Here is a 16,178-nt window from a genome sequence, read left to right as displayed (position 1 = left end):
CCCACCTCCTTCAGGACTGCAGTTCTCCATTCATTTGAAGAGCAGTTTCTGTATTTGTCATTGTCTCAGTACAGTTTGGGGGGTGGTTACAATGTTCAGGGAAATGTTTTAACAGCTCAACTCTGCATCTGAAAAAAGAGGGGCCGTAATCCTCTGCTGACCCCTTAGAGCGCAGGGCGGCCAGCACTCCGGCAACTGCAGCAAACCCAAGAGTCCCTGTGAGGAGGGACCCCAGGAAACTGCTTTTCAATTTCCATCTGCTCCCTGGGGTGGGACGCCGGGTGGGGGCCAGGCCAGGAGACTGCTGCCCTCGTCCCAGCTGCACCTTGCCCTGCCACACTGGCCGTGCTGCCAAGCGGATGTGAACGTCACCACCTGACACCCACCTCGCCTGCCCCTGGAGCAACCCTGGCGACAAGGCTACTTCTGGCACCCAGGGTGGGGCATCCCAGCCCCGCCCAGACACACGCCCCAGTTTGCCTGCGCGCCCCCAAGAGCCTCCCCGCAGGGGCCCGAGGACACCCTAAGAGCCAGGCCTTCTGCCAGGTGGCCACTGGTCACTCGGGGGCGGTTCCAGTGGCCCTTTGCGTGGCCACCGGCCTGGCACGGGCGCATCCCCGCTGGTTTTACGCCCTTGGGGAGCTGTGGTTCTGCGCGCAGGAGCCTGTGGCTGCCCCGGCAGCGGGGGGAGGGGGCACCGGGCGGGGCAGGAGGCCCAGACCATGGGGGGCAGCGCCAGAGCCCGAGCCACCGGCCAGCCATGATGGGGGGTCCCCTGGGACCGGGAGGGTGGGAGCAGAGCGCCAGAGCCTCGGTAACCTGGCAGAAGGCTGCGGGGAGGGAGCGTGGAGGGGAGGTCCGGGCCGGGTGACCCAGGGCGGGAAGGGGGTGTCGTGTCGGGAGGGGGTTGGGGACAGTGGCGGGGCGGGGCCTGGTGAGGGGACCGTGTCGGGGCGTGGTTGGGGACTGTGTCGGGGCGGGGCGCCGCACCTAGCCCTTCCCTGCCGCGCGCTCCTCCCCCACCCCGCGCCCCGCCCCGCCCCGCCCCGCCCCGCCGCCCTCGCAATAAGGGGCCTGAGCGCGCGGGGGAGAAGCGGGAGCGGGAGCGAGCTGGCCGCGCCGTCGGGCGCCGGGCCGGGCCATGGAGCTGTGGCCGTGTCTGGCCGCGGCGCTGCTGTTGCTGCTGCTGCTGGTGCAGCTGAGCCGCGCGGCCGAGTTCTACGCCAAGGTCGCCCTGTACTGCGCGCTGTGCTTCGCGGTGTCCGCCGTGGCCTCGCTCGTCTGCCTGCTGCGCCACGGCGGCCGGACGGTGGAGAACATGAGGCAAGGCGGGGGGCCGCCGGGAGGGGCCGCCGGGAGGGGCCGGGGAACCGCCGCGCCGCTTCCGCTTCCCTAACTTTCTTCTGGGTTTCCCTCCTTCCTGCCCCGCCCGTCCCGCCCCGCTCCGGGGCGCCGGGGAGAGCGCGCCTGGGCCGGCGGCAGGCACGGGAGGGGGTCCCGGAGTCAGGGGGTCCCGGAGCCGGCGTCACAGTGCCCAGCACCCCACCCGCCGCCCTGGCCCCGGGCGTCTACACCGGTTTCGGCCTCCGCCGCGTCCCTGCAGCCCGGCGTGAGGTTCCGGGGGCGGAGCGGCTTTCGGAGAGAAAGGGGGCCGGTCCGCGCTGGGAGAGGCTCAGCCCTGCTTCCTGAGCGGGGAAACCGAGGCCGGGGCGGCGGGGACTTGCCCCAGGGCCATTGATCGGGGCGCACGGCGGTGTGGGGGCACCCCTCGGCCTCCCTCCGACGCCCTCCTGCCTGTCCGCCCGGTGATGGGCGCACCTGTGGGGCGGATTCCCCTTTCTCTCCCCTTCCTCTTCGCAGGGAGGTGGGGGACCCAGAGGGGACCTGCTTCCGTGCTGGGGAGCGCGCCCCTGGCCTCCAGCTCCGGGGGCCCGGCTCCCAAGCGAAGGGAAGGAAGAGTTAGGACTAGGGTTTGGCGGGGCTGAAATCTTCCCCTGGACGCCTTCCAGAAGGTGGGAGCTTGGTTTTGCCAGGCTGGGGTTGGGGGCCAGAGGTCAGACTGGGCTGCCAAAGACGGCGGGGGCTGCCTGCTCCTGGGCGGGGTGGCTGCCGGAGAAGGCTCTTGCCTGCCCCGTCTCCCTGTTAGCCGTCCCCAGGCTGTTGCTACATTTCTCTCTGCCCTGTTTGGACTGCCCAGCCAGTGGCTTTTGCAATGGCCTGGGGTGGGGGCATTGTGGCCTCAGAGGCCCCCTTCCCCGTGGTTCCAGGGGCAGTGGGTGAGGGTTTGCTGGCTGCCTGCACTCGATGTCCTTGCCAGTCCTGGGAGGGCACTGAGGCTGCTGGAACGGGCCTACACTCATGGCTTCCCACGGAGCCCCAGAAGCTCCAGGAATATGAAGGAGGACCCTGGGGCTGATGGAGAGCATGGAGAGTCCGAGAAGGGCCTGATGGCTGCTCAGCCAGACGTGTGTGTGACCGGTGGTAATGCGGGCCAGGTGGCCCAGGCCGAGGTCCCGGGGAGCGCACACTCCAGGGCTGGCCCAGGTGGTGACTGGCGCTGACGTCCCCAGTAGAGCACCCTTCAGGGAGGAAGGTGGTTTGCAGAAACAGGGAGTTCCTGGGGGCTGGGCTCTGGGCACCTGTGCTGGAATCTCTGAAGGCCTCACCTGTGGTTCTGGCCCTGGGATCCCCTGTAGGCAGGGGTCTCTGTGAGGGCCCCCCCCTCAGCCCCTGGGGTGCTTCAGAGTAGGGGCAAGGGTGCAGCTTTCCCAGCTGAGGAGGGGCCAGTCTTTGGGTTCCTTGGAGGGGTGCCCCCCACCCCGAGGAAATGGCTTGTGTGGTTCTGATGCCAGCAGGGCATCCTGTGCCGGGCGTGTCCTGGGGTGCGGACAGGGGACAGGGTCCTGTTCTTTCAGCAAAAGTGACAGTGCACCTGACTTAGGAGACCCTGGAGCAGACCCCACTACTGAGCCAGACCACAGGCCACGGCCTCTTCATTGGCAGCCTCCTTGTGTGAGAAAGCCTGGCTTGTTCTGCAGGGGCCTCTGCCTGGACTTCATAGTTGTTTTCCAGGGACCAAATCACAGTTCACCTGCTGCCCTTTCTATGGACCTGGCAGGCTGGGTTGGCTGGCACTGGCCCTGCTGCCCCACTTGGCCCTGTCCCCATCTCAGCCTGGAGATTCTGGCTAACCCGGGCATCCTCGGGACCTGGGGCCTCTGATGGTGCTTGGATGGGACCCTCCTGCCACCCTCACCTCTCCAGGGCAGCACCCAGGCTCAGGCCTGTGGAGTAGTGGCTTTCGGGACACTGGCTGCTAACAGCAGGTGCTTTGTTCCTGCTTTGGTCCCTGAAGAGAAGGGAGGGCCAGAGGGCAGGGCAGTCGGCAGGAGAGGCCTGGGGCTCCATGGCTACCTTCCCCCACACCTCTGCACACGCTCCCCAGGCCCCAGGGTCCCTGATGACTCCCAAGACTCCCAGCAATGGCTAAGAGTGGGGCTGTTGCGAACGTGCGTTCCCTCCATGGGGGCCGTCGGGAGGGGTAAGAAAGGCAGATGAAGAGGAGGCGCTTTGTCACTCCAGGGAAGGGATCCGGGGGGCTGGAAGGGAAGGAGGGGATACTCGGCCTCTGTTCCTGCTGTGCGCCACGGGTGCCTGCAGCCTCGGGAACAGGGATTCGCATGTGCTCCGTGTTATAAATAAGGACACTGAGGCTGAGATAAGCAACTTGAAACTGGGGCAGGGTCCCCAAGCCAGGATGGGGTGGAACTGGGGTTCGAACCCATTGACAGTGACTCCAGAGTACCTGCTTTTCACTTTCCCCTTATTCCCAGCCCAGCGCTTGGGGCCGCTGAGGCAGCCCTGCGGCAGGCCTGAGCTCTGGGAGGGGCGCTCCATCTTGCCCCTGGGCAATGGCTGCCCTGGCTGAGGCCCAGCCCCTCCCCACGGGGTTCCAGGCGGCACCCAAGAGACCCCCACTGTCTACACCGTAGTTCTGAGCGTGTGAGGGACAGTGATGGGACTAGAACCGCTGAGGCAGCCTTCGTTCCCACCGGGCTTGGGGCTGAGACCACGGACCCCTTCCAGGCAGGGGGTGCCCCCTGAGCCATTCCCTGTGTGCGCAGTTAGGGTGGAGCTGCAGGGCACGTTTTCTCACCAGGGGCCGATGCCCTGGTACATCCATTCGACAGAGGAAAGCAAAGCCCGGAGCGGCTCTGTGTCCTACAGCTGGGTTCAGCTACAGGATCAGAAAATCCTCAAGACAGCAGCTTAATCCACAGAGAAGTTTACTTTTTCATACAGCAAAGGAGACCAGATGGGCAGCCTAGGGAAACAGCAGTAAGTTTCCGGCTCCTTTGACCTCTATTCCTACCATTTTCAGGGTCCCAGAGAGAAAAAGGGTGCTCTTCCTCTTAAGGATGCTCCCTGAATTGAACCCCACGCTCTGCTGGTATCTAGAGGCCAGGACCTAGTGGTTGTGACAGCTCCTGGCTGCAGGGCAGGCTCCTGTCCCATGGAGCACGTGCCCACACCACACGCCCAGTGTGGGGAGAACACACAGGGGACTTGGGATGTCGGGCAAGGTTTGACCCAGATTTGCCGGCCAGTGCATGGTCCCGGGTCCCCTGACAGATGTCTGGTGATGACAGATGCCATCAGGGAGCCCTGTGTCACCACAGCACTGGGGTCTTAGTCCCGAGGGAGACCGTGACCTTGGTCCGCCAGAGCTCTCAGGTGTCTCTCTGCAGGTCCTGATTGAGGGATGGGAGGGCTTCTCTGGCCCCACCTCCTTCTCACCCACCACACCTGCACTCCCACACATCCGCTTTGAGTAGTCATCGGGGACCCCCCACATCCGGGTGTTTGTGTGGGCTGGACCCCGCACCCCTATGGACCCATCCCGCCTTGTGCTGCAGCTCGGATGACACTTGTTGGAAAACACCAGATTCCTCACTGGGGTCCCTGTCCCCGGTGGTCCCAACGAGCCCCAGCACTGGGGGAGGGGGCTGCCCTGAATGAGCTCACACAGCTGAGGATAAGCAAGTCCTGGCTCAGAGAGCTGCTGGGTCTCCTGGGAGTGTCCCAGCCCAGGACCAGGGCAAGGGTCAGCGAGTGGCCTTCCACGAAGACAGCCTGGCCAGTGGCCTGGGCCCTGACCTAGAACCGCCTCCCAGCTGCCTGAGCCAGGTGCTGGTGGGATTGGGGGCTTAGGCACATTGAGGGGCCTTTCGCTTTGATTTACTTTGGATTTTTTTTTAAATTTTTTGAGACAAGGTCTCGCTCTGTTGCCCAGGTTGGTCTTAAACCCCTGGGCTCAAGTGATCCGTCTGCCTCAGCCTCCCAAAGTGCTGGGGTCACAGGCGTGAGCCACCGTGCCCGGCCCCACCCATTTTGGATTCTTCCCCCACCCCCAGTCATCCTCATCACAGCCACTGTTGGTGGAGGTCCCGTCCTGGCCCGAGGGTGCCCTGGGTGTCTCCGCCTCATAGAATGTAAGCCTGCACACCCTTCCAAATGAGCCTGGGAGGTCAAATGCATTGTCCGAGGCCATAGCTGGGAAGAAGGGAAATGGGATCCAAATCCCCGTCAGGCCCAGAGCTTGAGTGTGGGAGCAGCCCAGGTGGCTGGGGGCTGAGCTCAGGTGGTCTGAGGAGGCTGGGTTCCTGCAGACCCCAGAGGGATCTCTTATAGCACTTCACTCAAGGCCAGTGGACTCCAGTCTGAGGGCTCCTGAAAAAGACGGGGGCAGGACCTGGGTTTTCCCTCAGCAGGAGCCCACTGCTCCGATGCCACCAGAAGGGCCCAGTCTGGGCTCAGCCTCGCTTAGTTTTGGGCACTGGGCTGCTCCCTGGGCCTCTTGCCTTGCTGGGCAAAGCTGGCACAAGTCACCTGCCTGGCAGTGGCCAGCAGGGCTCCCCGAGCTCCAGGCTTCCGGCGACCTTGGCTTTGCCCCTGCTGGGGTACCCCGGGCAGGCAAGGAGCCCAGGGCCTGGATTTGGGGTCCGTGTGACTGTATCCTGGTCCGGCACAGCGACACCTGCCCCAGGCTTTGGGGAAAGGACAGGGCAGCCCCTCGTACCCCTGTGGTTGGTGGGAGGGGAGTTTGGGTGAGGTAGGGTGTTTGGCACGGGACAGGACCTGGGCTGGGCAAGCTGGTGGGGGAAGCCTGGGGACAGTGGCTGCTCTGGCCACTCTGAGCTTCCTGCTGGGGGAGGCTGGAGCAAGCTCCCAGCCATGCTGAGGGGTTGAGGGGACTGCGGAGCCCGGGGGAGGGAGGGAGCCTCCGGATGAGCTCCTAGAGTCCTATTGGGGGCCCTCGCCGCCCCAGCACGACTCTGCCAGCTCCGAAGCAGAGTTCCAAGGGGGTGCTCAGGCCTGTTCTGGCTTCCCTGCTGTGTGGCCTTGGGGAAGTCACTTAACTTTGCTGAACCTTGAACCTCGAACCTCGCATTCCTCATCTGAAGAGGGGGGTTATGATCGTACCTACCCTGGGGGGTTACCGTCAGAACAAAAGGAGGTGACTCCTGTAGAGCCCTTGTCTCGAGGCTTTGCACACAGGAGGTGCAGGGGGCCCCTGTGCTTAGAAGGCGATTTTTCTCTGCCTGGGTTCCCGGGGGTGTCTTCGGCTGCAGGAGCCTCTGCAGGGCTTAGTTCAGTCCCTTCCTTTCTGAGGAAACACTTTTTTTGTGTGTGTGAGATGAAGTCTTGCTCCGTCACCCAGGCTGGAGTACAATGGCGCCATCTCGGCTCACCGCAACCTCCTTCTCCCTGGTTCGGGTGATTCTCCCGCTTCAGCCTCCCGAGTAGCTGGGATTACAGGCAGCTGCCACCACGTCTGGCTAATTTTTGTGTTGTTAATAGAGACAGGACCTCACCATGTTGGCCAGACTGGTCTCGAACTCCTGAACTCAGGTGATCTGCCCGCCTCGGCCTCCCAAAGTCCTGGGATTACAGGCGTGAGCCACCCACCCATCCAGGAACCGCTTGTAAAGTGAGTCTAGACTTTCCCACCAGCTTTCAGAAAGCTCTGAACTATGTACGGGACACTGGGGGGGAAGTGCGGTGGCCCCACGTGGCTGGTGCAGATGGTCCTTTGTCCCCTTGAGGACATCAAGTTCGACTTTCTTCCGCCCCCAGGGTATACCTTTCTCCCCCAGCCACACCGTGGGCTGCAGAGTTCTAGAGAGCCACAGCCTCCCGCTGGCCTGGGGCAGCCTCCGTCCATCCATCTGTCTGGCCTGAGGACCAGCGGCCGGTGGTGGGCGGCAGGACACAGTGCCTGCTCAGCGCTGCCTGCTGGGCGGGGGTTTGTACCCCATGTCTTTCACAGTTGAGAGAAGTATCAGTGCACGATCCATCCCCTAAGCAGCTTAGATTAAAAAAAAAAAAAAAAAGGAAAAGTTTTGGAGCTGGAGGGTGGTGCTGGCTGCACAGCAGCGGATGCGCCGAGTGCCACGGAACCATGCGCTGAGAAACGGGTAAAATTATATTGTTTAGGTGATGCGTGTTAATACCACAATCAAAACAGAGGAGGGCTCGGCGCGCTGGCTCCTTCCTGTCATCCCAGCACTTTGGGAGACCGACGCGGGTGGATCATGAGGTCAGGAGTTTGAGACCAGCCTGGCCGACATGGTGAAACCCCGTCTCTACCAAAAATACAAAAATTAGCCGGGTGTGGTGGCGCACACCAGTAGTCCCAACTACTTGCTAGGCTGAGGCAGGAGAATCGCTTGCCGGGAGGTGGAAACGGCAGTGAGCTGAGATCATGCCACTGCACTCCAGCCTAGGTGACAGCAAGATTCCGTCTCAAAAAAATAAAAAATAAATGCACATCTTATTTTTTAATAATTTTAGATTTACAGAGAAGTTGCAAAGATATTACAGGGGAACCCATATGGCCCTCACCAGTTTCCTCCCTTGTTAACATTTTACATCACCAAGATGCAGTTGTTAACACTAAGAAACTAGCTGGCCAGGTGCGGTGGCTCATGCCGGTAATCCCAGCACTTTGGGAGGCCGAGGTGGGAGGATCACCTGAGGTCAGGAGTTCGAGACCAGCCTGGCCAACATGGTGAAACCCCATCTCTACTAAAAATACAAAAACTAGCCAGGCCTGGTGGCAGGCACCTGTAATCCCAGCTACTCGGGAGGCTGAGGGAGGAGAATTGCTTGAACCCGGGAGGTGGAGGTTGCAGTGAGCTGAGATCACACCACTGCACTTCAGTCTGGGTGACAGAGTGAGACCCTGTCTCAAAAATAAAAAAGTAAATAAAAGATGGAACTGGCCAATGTCACTACCAGAGGGAACCAATGTCCCTTTCAGATGTGACCCGAGCCTCCTGCAGGCAGCTAGCTTTGGAATTGCAGGTGTGTCTTGGCTGCTGCTAGAAATCATATGCGTGTCCTTCACAGGAGATGAGTGTGGACCTGCCCTGTTCTTTCCCCGCGCCCCAGCTGGCTGTGAAATGGACCCTCATTTACTTTCCCTCTCCCTACTGGTGGATATTTAAGCATTTTCAGGTTTTCCTAATTCACCGCACACTTGAGCACCGCAGGCTTCTCATCCAGCCATTGGGCGAATTCCTGGAAGATTCTGAGAGGAGAGGGGCCAGGTTTCCTCAGGGTTCTGGCCGGGCCTGCCAACCTGCCCTGCACAGAAGCATCTTGTCTGCGTGACTCCTCACTCCTGCCAGCCGCTGGGCCCGCTCCCGACGCCCTGGCTGGCACCTCCTGTTATCAGGCGTTTAATCTGTGCCAGGGGGAAGGATGAGGACAGTCTCTTGTTTTCATTTGCATTTCTTTGATTGGCGACGCGACTGTCTTGCTAGCACCAGACAGTTCCATGTTTTCTGTTGGTGAACTGCCGGCTTTTGCCTCCTCGTCTTCTTGGAGTGTCACAGGGGTCCGGGAAGCTGGATTGTGCAGATGAGTGTGGAGGCAAAACAGCCCTGCAGTTCCCCTGAGTGTGCGGGTGCTGCCAGCCCGGGCGTGCCTTCTGGGTGGGAGGGGACAGTGGCCGGCGCGGCCTGGAGAGGAGATATCTAGAGCTGGCTGAGGAGGGCAGATCTGAGGAGGCCCCAGGCTTCCAAGTCCAGGGACGGATGGCTGGACTTATCGTCAGAATTAACCATTAGGCCCCCCTTGACTCAGTTTCCCCATCTGCAACAGGGGGTCATGAACATTGCCCCATCTGCCCAAGGTGGTGCTGCCGCAGGCCTGGGCTCACACATTGAAGGGCAGAGTGCCAGGGCCAGGGAGGGGACAGGGGTTTGTGTCGCATGGGAATGGACGTCAGCCAGAGAAGGTGGAGAGTTCTGGAGATGGAGGGAGGAGATGGCTGCTGGACACCGAATGTGCCCAGCAGCCATGAACTGTGCACCCAGAAAAGGCCACGGAGATACATTTTATGTTACGTGTATTTTACCACAATTTTTTTTTTTAAAGGGCGGGCGAGTTGGCTCAGGCCTGTAATCCCAGCACTTTGGGAGGCCGAGGCGGGCAGATTGTTTGAGCCTAGGAGTTCGAGACCAGCCTGGCCAGAGATGGTGAAAGCCCATCTCTACCAAAAATACAAAAACTAGCCAGGTGTGGTGGCTCACATCTGTGGTCCCAGCTAGTCAGGAGCCTGAGGTGGGAGGAGCCCAGGAGGTGGAGGCTGGAGTGAGCCGAGATTGTGACACTGTACTCCAGCCTGGGTGACAGAGCAAGACCCTGTTAAAACAACAAAAATCCCCACCAGTATGGCTTTGAGAGAAGGCCCCGGCTTTGAATCTCTGCTCTGTGGCCTGGGGCGGTTACTCAGACTCATCTGTACAAAGCGGGGGGCCCTTAGGACTGCTGGGGGATCAAATGGTGGGGGGCACTAGTCTGCATGGAGAGGGGAGCAGCACTGGGAGCCCCCCGGTCAGTGCTGGCACAGCCTTGCCCCTGGCCTTCCACCCCTGCTGGAGCTTCGGAGTGGAGCTCCGTCCTCCTGGCCCCATCCCTGCTGGCTGCCCTGTGATGGGCAGTGCCCTATCTGGGGTGTGCCTAGAGCTTCCTGGCAGCACAGCAGGGCAGAGGCTTGGGGTGCTCGGAGCTGGTCAGAGTCTTCGGGTGCCCCTTGGGCATCCCTGGTCCCAACCGTGATGGGCGGCTTGGGCAAGGCCACCTCACATTTGCAGGTGCTCCAAGGGCAGCCCCCAGTGGGCTGGGCCCCTGCCAGAGTGGGGGCTGCTGGGGCCGGGGCTCAGGTGGCCCGGACCCTGGCTCTGCTCCTGCTCCTGGTGTGACCTCAGACAAGCCCCGAGCCCCCCGCCGCCTCTTCACGGGGAAAGGGAACCGGCCTGATTCTGTAGGGTAGGGGTAAGAGAGGGTCTCGGTCTCAGCTCTTTTCTGGAAGAACCTTTCGGAGGTCCTTTCAGAGGTCTCCACTGGCGCCGACACTTTCTTCCTGATGTGGCCCTGCCTTGAGGGGCCAGTGACCTTCCCCAGGGTGTGTGGGGCCCCATTTCCTCTAATGGGGTGCAGAGGCTGCTTTCCCCGACGTGGGTCCTTCATAGCGGACGTGAGAGCCCGTGCCAGTTCCTTTCCGGCTGGGTCCCCTGTGGGGTGGATAAGGGCTGGGTGGGCCCTGGACGTGGATTTGGAAGTGGGCGCCTTCCCATGTTCCTAGCATCCAAGTTCCAGAGGCTCTGGGTTTTCCCCTGTTGCTGGGGAGATGGAGGCAGGGCAGCCATCCAGGTGGGTGAGCCAGGCCCGGGACTCTGTCCGCTTCAGGGGCTCCCTCCCCTGTGTTTCCCGGTCTCCTGCCCCATGCCAGGAGGGCCCCTCCCCAGCCTCCTCCACACCCCACCCCCAGGCCTTCGTGCCCCAGCCTCGGCTGCGGGATCTGCGGGACCCGTGTTCACGGTGGCCTCCCCTGCAGCATCATCAGCTGGTTCGTGCGAAGCTTCAAGTACTTTTACGGGCTCCGCTTCGAGGTGCGGGACCAGCACAGGCTGCAGGAGGCCCGGCCCTGCGTCATCGTCTCCAACCACCAGAGCATCCTGGACATGATGGGTAGGGCCGGGCCTCCGGAGAGGCTTCTGGGGTTTGAGTGGGGCCGGCTGAGCTGGGGCTGTGTGGGGCTGGGGCTGGGTCCCGGGGACGAGGACACAGGGCTGCCTGTGCCTGGGCAAGCTCGGCCTCAGTACCTCCCTCAGGGCCCGACACAGAGGCTCGGAGGCCACACGACCCGTCCAGGTAGCCAGGGAGAAGGCAGGGCTCCAGGCAGGTCTGTGGGTGCTCAGCAACTGTCGTCCAGTGCACGCTCTTTCCCCCTCTCTCTCTGTCTCTGTCTCTCTCTCTGTCTCCTAGGCCTCATGGAGGTCCTTCCGGAGCGCTGCGTGCAGATCGCCAAGCGGGAGCTGCTCTTCCTGGGGCCTGTGGGCCTCATCATGTACCTCGGGGGCGTCTTCTTCATCAACCGGCAGCGCTCTAGCACTGCCATGACAGTGATGGCCGACCTGGGCGAGCGCATGGTCAGGGAGAACGTGAGTGTGCAGGGCCGGGCTGGGTGGGGTTGGGGTGGGGCCTGGGCGGGGCCAGGCAGGAGCCAGCTTGTGACTTGGTTTTGGTAGAAAAAACAAGACCCCCACACCATCCATGCTCCGCAGGTGGGGTCCCACGCCAGACCCCCACACCATCCATGCTCCGCAGGTGGGGTCCCACGCCAGACCCCCACACCATCCATGCTCCGCAGGTGGGGTCCCACGCCAGACCCCCACACCATCCATGCTCCGCAGGTGGGATCCCACTCCAGACCCCCACACCATCCATGCTCCGCAGGTGGGGTCCCACTCCAGACCCCCACACCATCCATGCTCCGCAGGTGGGGTCCCACTCCAGACCCCCACACCATCCATGCTCCGCAGGTGGGGTCCCACTCCAGACCCCCACACCATCCATGCTCCGCAGGTGGGGTCCCACTCCAGACCCCCACACCATCCATGCTCCGCAGGTGGGGTCCCACTCCAGACCCCCACACCATCCATGCTCCGCAGGTGGGGTCCCACTCCAGACCCCCACACCATCCATGCTCCGCAGGTGGGGTCCCACGCCAGACCCCCACACCATCCATGCTTCGCAGGTGGGGTCCCATGCCAGACCCCCACACCATCCATGCTCCGCAGGTGGGGTCCCATGCCAGACCCCCACACCATCCATGCTCCGCAGGTGAGGTCCCACTCCAGACCCCCACATCATCTATGCTCCACAGATGGGGTCCCATGCCAGCTGCTTTGCGAAGTGGGGCTTCTTAGGAGGCGAGGCGGCGTGGCCTTTCTGGGGCGGCCTGGGTGTGAGGTCAGTCCAGGCTCTTCTCTCCCTACAGCTCAAAGTGTGGATCTACCCCGAGGGTACTCGCAACGACAATGGGGACCTGCTGCCTTTTAAGAAGGGCGCCTTCTACCTGGCAGTCCAGGCACAGGTAGGCCGAGCCCAGCCCTCCCGGGGTGGTTGCAGGCTTGGGAGGCGGAATCAGGCTGGCTTAAGGCAGGAGGTGACCACCCAGCCAAGCTGAGGACCCTTGACACGCAAGGGACTCCTCCCACTGAGTTGGGGACAGGGCCTCCTTGCCCCTTCTTGCACTTGCCCCCTGACCGACCAGGGAGGGCAGCCCCTTGGGCCTTTCGCCCACACAGAGCCCAGAGTGACCAGCTGCCCTTGGTGGGCACCCAGTGCTTGGCCTGCGAAGCTGGGCAGGTAGAGGTGGGGGGAGCTGGGCCGCTGGCCTCTGCCACCGAGCTCTCAGGAGGCTCATTTCTGGGCCTGTGCCTGGCTGGGGTGGGCTTCAGGGCATGGACAGGGGGTCTGGACAAGCCAGGCTTTTGGTGTAGTGTCAGGTCGGGCCAGAGCTCAGGATGGGTGGAGCTCATTGTAAGCAGCGCCTCCAGACTCTGGACTTCCTGGTCCCATCTTCCATGCAGTGCGTCCTGGGGTGTCTGGGAGAAGCCGGGGTATAGCCATCCCCCAGCACCTGTCCCGCCTCTGCCGCTGTGCTGGGAAGAGTTGTGTCAGGAGAAGGAGCTTTTACCTACCTAGGTGGGGTCTCGCTCAGGGCAGGGGTCTCAGCTCCTTCCCTCACGCTGGCCGCTAGTGGCCCCCGGTGCCTCGCCCTGTGCGAGGTGGTGGGGAGGGGGCCCTCCTTCCAGAGGCTCCCAGCTAAGGCTGTGAGGCCTGGGGAGCCCCGGAGGCGCTGGGCTGGTGGGCATCCTTGGGCTCTGATCCCAGCCCTGCCCAGGTGCAGGGCACATCTGCCCAGCCTGGGGCTGATGTCACTTCCCTTTGGGGGTGGAGTGAGGGCTGGATCGGCTCTGGGAGAGCAGAAGGGAGACGGGCGGCTGTGATGGGGTGGCTGGGGGTGGCCACAGCGCAGCTTCAGCCAGGAGACCCACGGCTTTTCCGTCCCTGCTCCAAGTCCCCAGCCTACCTGCTGGCCCCCTCCCTCCCTGCTCCCAGTCCCCAGCCTACCTACTGGCCCCCTCCCTCCCTCCCTGCTCCCAGTCCCCAGCCTACCTGCTGGCCCCCTGGAGGTTCCTTGGCTGCCTCGAGTTAATGATCACCCCCAAGTGCCCTTGGATTTGACCCCGGTGACTTCCAGGAACGCCAGCAGGCTCCACCCCTCCCCCTGGCTAGGGCTGCCTCCCTCGCTGGCTTCCTGAGATGGAGAGGACTGGGAGAGAGGCGTGGGCAGGGAAGAGTGCCATAACCTCCTCCTAAACCGGACAGGGCCCTGCCCCCCTGGCTAGCTGCTCACCCAGTATGAGGACAGGCGTGAACCAGACAAACAAGTGCTAGGGCTTCCTAGAGGAGATGAATAAAGATTTGCAGGATGAGCTTATGGAACTCGGGGCCAACCAGAGCAGGACAGGTATCCCAGGTCCCAGGGGCAGGACAGCCACAAGGACCCATGGCAGCAGCGAAGGCAGGGGTGGGTGGGCTGCAGGACAGGGCTCCCCAACCACATGCAGCCTGGGGTGTGCCCGGCCCGTCCCCAGGGCTGCCTCAGCTGCACGTCTCCCTGCCCGCAGGTGCCCATCGTCCCTGTGGTGTACTCCTCCTTCTCCTCCTTCTACAACACCAAGAAGAAGTTCTTCACTTCAGGTACCCCCACATGTGTGCACCTGGCGGGTAGGCCCCGCCTGACCCTATAGTCACGGAGCCCCGGGCCCCTCATCGTTCCCATTTCCGGGTAGCACCCGTGGCGCGGCCACACGGTGACCACGTGGCGAATGAGTGACTCAGGCTGGAGTCCCAGCTGTGGGCTTCGTGGCCTCATGTCCCTGTGAGATGGGTGGTGCTGGGCCCATTTTTCAGATGAGAAAACTGAGGCTCCAAGAGACTTCACACGGATGGACCCCAGCTGTGCACACAGCTTGGGGGCCTTGAGGCGGCCTCCTCCAGGGCTGGAGGGCGGCCTCTGAGCCCATGCCTCCAGGCTGATGCCCACATGGGGTAGATGGAACCCAGGCAGCCCAGGGGCACAGGCTGCGGGGCTCATGGCCTCTTGCCCCTTCCAGCCAGTTCCCAGAACGTGGGCACCTGCTGCCCAGGCGGGACAGTGGGGTCAAAGTTGGAGAGCAGTGGGGGAACCCAGCTCCATCTCTCCCACAGCCCCTCGCCCCGTATGGAGGGCAGAGGCCAGGCAGTGAGGTAGGGGCTGATCAGGAAGTGGGGCTTTTTGGGGGCAGTAACAGGGGAGCGCAGACTTGTCGAAACTGCGGCGAGAAGGCCAGGCAGCCATGGGTTTTACTGCAGCAACGTTACCGCAATTTAAATAACCCACCACGGCTAGGGAGTCCAGGGGAAGAGCCCGGCCTCAGGGGCTTCCCAGGGAGGGGCTGTGGGGGGCTGGGGAGAGGCGAGGCCAGGGCAGCAGGCTGAGGTGGGCCCCAGCTCCCCACAGGCCACTGAGGTCTGTTGCCTCCCCCACAGGAACAGTCACAGTGCAGGTGCTGGAAGCCATCCCCACCAGCGGCCTCACTGTGGCAGACGTCCCTGCGCTCGTGGACACCTGCCACCAGGCCATGAGGACCACCTTCCTCCACATCTCCAAGACCCCCCAGGAGAATGGGGCCACTGCGGGGCCTGGCGTGCAGCCGGCCCAGTAGCCCAGACATGGCAGGGCAGGACCTGGGGAGGGCAGGTGGAAGCCAATGGCTGGAGGATGGCAGAGGGGACCCCTCCAGGCTTCCAAATACCACTCTGTCCGGCTCCCCCGGCTCTCACTCGACCCGGGAAGCAGGAAGCCCCTTCTGTCACTGGCCTCAGACATGGGCCCCTGGCATCCCCTGCAGGGGGCTTAGCTGGACCCTCCCCAGGCTCGAGGGCAGGGACTCACGCCTGCGGCGCCTCTGGGAGCTGGGATGATGAAGATGAGGGTTGCAGCTGTGGCCCGCAGGTGGGCTGAGCCACAAGGCCCCCGATGGCCCAGGAGCAGATGGGAGGACCCCGAGGCCCGATGCACACTGTCCGAGCCCTCTGCTCAGCCGCCTGGGACCCACCAGGATGCAGCTGGGCTCCAGGGTCCAGCCCACAAGCTGCATCAGGCTCTCAGGGAGAGGAGGGGCTGGAGGGCCGGGAGTCCCAGACTCACGTACCCTGGGCCACAGGGAGCCGGGAATTGGGGCCTGCTGCTCCTGCCGGCCTGGAGGACTCTGTGGGGTCAGCATTGTACTCCGCTGCCGTTTTTTTATAAACACACTCTTGGAAGTGGCTGGGGAGCTGTGGTCACTCACAGGGCGGGCAGGTGACCAGGGCGGTGGAGCCGATGCTGTGTCTTCCCAGCTGCCCTCCCTAGGGGACCAGGGTGGAGGCACCGCCACCCACCCATGTTCCCTTTCCAGGAGGGGGCCCACATCACCCTATACTACTACCATCGATGGGTGGGGGTGTCGCCTAATGGGCAGGTGTGCCGGTATCCTCAGGCTACTGGGAAGGAGGCCAGAGATTTGCTCTTTGGCCTCTGGTTGGGGCCAACATGTCCCCAGGACAAAGCTCTCTGGCCTCACAGAAACCACCTGCCCACCCCCTCTGCCTTGGAGCCCCCTCCCCACCCCACGACTGCCCACTGCACCTGGCCCCCTTTGCCAGCCGGCACCCAGCAATGGGTCTGGGAGGGGTGGCCAGGAGGTGAGAGCCCTCCTCCCAGGCCCCCA

The 16,178-nt window shown here is 62.9% G+C and overlaps 1 protein-coding gene across 2 annotated transcripts; it reads left to right on the top strand.

Moving 5' to 3' along the window:
- The first annotated feature begins 1,026 nt into the window (after positions 1-1,026).
- Positions 1,027-15,737, top strand: AGPAT2 (1-acylglycerol-3-phosphate O-acyltransferase 2). Of its 2 annotated transcripts, none has more exons than XM_054500561.2 (6): positions 1,027-1,323; positions 10,907-11,040; positions 11,338-11,513; positions 12,353-12,448; positions 14,052-14,124; positions 14,956-15,737. In XM_054500561.2, the coding sequence occupies exons 1-6, from the start codon at positions 1,142-1,144 to the stop codon at positions 15,129-15,131; spliced, it is 837 nt and encodes a 278-aa protein (XP_054356536.1). In that variant the 5' UTR covers positions 1,027-1,141; the 3' UTR covers positions 15,132-15,737. The 2 variants fall into 2 exon arrangements, with proteins under 2 accessions (XP_054356536.1, XP_054356537.1); XM_054500562.2 differs by lacking the exon at positions 1,027-1,323 and adding an exon at positions 1,432-4,338.
- The last annotated feature ends 441 nt before the right edge of the window (positions 15,738-16,178 follow it).

Source organism: Pongo pygmaeus, chromosome 13, assembly GCF_028885625.2.
Source record: "Pongo pygmaeus isolate AG05252 chromosome 13, NHGRI_mPonPyg2-v2.0_pri, whole genome shotgun sequence".
Lineage (NCBI taxonomy): Eukaryota > Metazoa > Chordata > Mammalia > Primates > Hominidae > Pongo > Pongo pygmaeus.
This window is presented reverse-complemented; position numbering and strand designations above follow the sequence as displayed.

What these genes read in the sequence shown, in the direction of transcription:
- AGPAT2 (XM_054500561.2), top strand. Translation starts at nt 1,142, where the DNA reads ATGGAGCTGTGGCCGTGTCTGGCCGCGGCGCTGCTGTTGCTGCTGCTG. An exon ending in CGGACGGTGGAGAACATGAG is followed by an intron (nt 1,324 to 10,906) that starts GCAAGGCGGGGG and finishes CCTCCCCTGCAG; the next exon opens with CATCATCAGCTGGTTCGTGC. An exon ending in ACCTGGCAGTCCAGGCACAG is followed by an intron (nt 12,449 to 14,051) that starts GTAGGCCGAGCC and finishes CCCTGCCCGCAG; the next exon opens with GTGCCCATCGTCCCTGTGGT.